This window comes from Nothobranchius furzeri, chromosome 5 (assembly GCF_043380555.1).
Source record: "Nothobranchius furzeri strain GRZ-AD chromosome 5, NfurGRZ-RIMD1, whole genome shotgun sequence".
NCBI classification, from domain to species: domain Eukaryota; kingdom Metazoa; phylum Chordata; class Actinopteri; order Cyprinodontiformes; family Nothobranchiidae; genus Nothobranchius; species Nothobranchius furzeri.
The window spans coordinates 795,001-797,500 of NC_091745.1; the positions used below are offsets into that span (position 1 = coordinate 795,001).

Sequence of the window (2,500 nt, forward strand, 5' to 3'; positions counted from 1 at the left end):
TCTTTAGAGACTAGACTTAACTAATTTGAATAATGAACAGAACTCAATGTACTGTTTAAGACGTATGTAGAATTGGAATGTTTGCTTTGTAGTATGTCTTTCAATGACTTACTGTGAATTGGCACCATATAACTGAATTGAATTGAATTTATCAGCTGGTTTAGACTTTTTACAATCTAAGCTGAAACAGACTTTAACAAGCTAGTTACAATCATACGTCTGTCAATACATCGGTGGAAAGATAAAGTACATACCTTGTCGCAAAGCGGCTGTCATAATCCTCAATGGCAGGCTGTAAAAAACAGTAACAGTTCTTGATTATATAACCCTAAATCTACTGAAGTGCTGCTATACCCAAATAAAATCACTAGGTGGCGGCACCAGCTGGACAGTCTCATCTCCAGGTTATGAAGGATTACTCATGATCACTTATGCAACAAAGACCTAAATTAGACAGGAGCTGCAAATTAACAAAGCAAGAGTAACAAGTGTAGAATGATGGACTGCATGCTGTACTACCTGTGGAGCAAAGCCTGCCATGCTGTAGGGCCGTGGGCGGGTCTGTGCCAGGCTTTGCGCCAGCAGTCGAGCAGTCAGGCCATAGTCAGGTGTGGGCAGTGATGCATCACTCTCCAGTAAGTTCCCTGTGCTGCTGCTTTTTCCATGATGAAGACTGGAACTGCAACAAAGGAAACCACCAGGTTCAGTATTGGGTTCATTTAGTGGCACAATGTTCATAAAATGTAACATACTTCACTCTGAGCTTGTCGCTGTCACTTTCAGGCAGCACACGTGTGTAGGAGAATGGGAACCAACCACGCCTGGTGGGAGAGCAAATTTTGATGAATGCTGTGCAAATATTGCACAATGTGAGCTCAGAAAGTACAGAATAAATTCATCCTTGCATCTTATTTTTCTCATTCTCTCCATAGTGCCAGCCATCGCGGGCTTCAGGCACTAGTAGGGTGATGACATCTCCCTCAGAGAAGCTGAGCAGGGTGCTGTTGCCACCGGCAGCATGGGAGAAGATGGCCTGGACACGGGAGCGCCCGTTCTTCTCCAGCCCGGCTGCCATGGAGCTGGATCTGGGGAGGGTCCGGGTCTCTCCTGTGAGCATTGTGTGATAATTAAATGATTAGCACTAAGGAATACAAAAGCATTTAGCATTGTTAATTTAAGGAATCTATTTAAAGGTGCATTATGTAGAAATTAAGTCATAAAGACATCCTGGGGTAAAATTTGGTTACTGCAACCACTTTAAACAGCTCTGGAACTTTTGCTGGCCGTCATCAAATTACAGTTGTGGGTGCTGCCGCATTAGCTGACAGGAGACACGGCACCCCCACACTCACTGACGGTAAACAGTCGTTACGTCCCTCCTGCCTTTGTTTTGAAGAGAAAAACTAACAGTCCCCACAGCCAGCTGGATATGAAATATGTTTCAGTATAACCTTCCTTCCAAAATGACTGAAACATTAGACTGTGTTGGGATTTTCTCTCTGTAAAATTATCACTATATTATTACATACTGCACCTTTAAGCCTCCAAGAAGTACTTTAAACTTTACAGCTTGCTTGCATTGCCTAACAACATGCTACAAGTTAATTGTAAGTCATTGCACCAGTAAACGTTGTCCTTTCACCCTGTGAATGTAGCGCTGAATGATGAAATCAAAGGACTGCTTGAATCTCTTACCCACTGGGTTTTTGTTCTTGGCGGGGGCAGGCCTGCGAACTGGGAGGGTGTTGGAGTAGACATCGCTGACCTGTCTCTGGGGCGGCACCTGAGACGGGCCCTGTGGCTGAGTCTGAGGAGATGAAGGCCTGACTTGGGACATCGTACCTCCATCTGACCAGAACTCCTCTCCGTGGACCCCTGTTGTCCCATTGACCATAGCCATCCCATCCGGGCCCATCAATCTCTGGAATAAATAGGGATGTACAAATTCAGTAAGATACATTTAAATGTATACAGCTCCTTGTTTGTTAAAACAAAAAAAAAAAAAAAAAAAAGACACAAAGGTAATGGTGATTTCCTCACTGATGGATGTCCAAGTCCACTACCCATGAAAACAGCCAGTTCTGGGGGAACGGGAAGAGGCTGAGCCCCAGGAATAGGGTCAGAGATGACCAGGTTGGATTTGGAAGTGTGCAGAGGACTTGTGCCCCCAAGTGCAGTGGAGCCCATTTGTGGGGCCAGGATCATGGCTCTCTCTGGCAGCTTGTTAGGGTCTGCGCAGGCTTGCTGCCAAACTGGGATCTTCTGAGTCAGAAGGTCTTTACCCTAAAAGCAAAGATGAACACAAATGAAATAAATGGAGGATTAAGGGTAAAGATTTTCTAAATTACAACACACACAAGAGACACACACACACACTCACATAAACCAAGTGTCAACATTAAAATTAAAAAAAAATCTTGCTTTGAAAATTGTTCACATTTAAAAGAAATCATTTTTCCAAATGTTAAAATGATTTCTTTTAAATGTCAGAAGAGTTGTA

General features: G+C 43.6%; 1 protein-coding gene across 5 annotated transcripts in view; it reads right to left on the bottom strand.

Annotated features, from left to right (window-relative positions):
- LOC107378276 (BAR/IMD domain-containing adapter protein 2) overlaps nucleotides 1–2,500 on the bottom strand; it is a 131,777-nt gene that overhangs the window by 13,457 nt on the left and 115,820 nt on the right. For all 5 annotated transcript variants that reach the window (XM_070551323.1, XM_070551325.1, XM_070551322.1 and 2 more), the window contains exons 8-13: nucleotides 2,041–2,283; nucleotides 1,696–1,921; nucleotides 906–1,107; nucleotides 753–821; nucleotides 520–679; nucleotides 255–292 (exon numbers count right to left, since the gene is read on the bottom strand). In XM_070551323.1, the coding sequence (XP_070407424.1) occupies nucleotides 255–292; nucleotides 520–679; nucleotides 753–821; nucleotides 906–1,107; nucleotides 1,696–1,921; nucleotides 2,041–2,283 (938 nt within the window). The remainder of the gene's footprint in view (nucleotides 1–254; nucleotides 293–519; nucleotides 680–752; nucleotides 822–905; nucleotides 1,108–1,695; nucleotides 1,922–2,040; nucleotides 2,284–2,500) is intronic.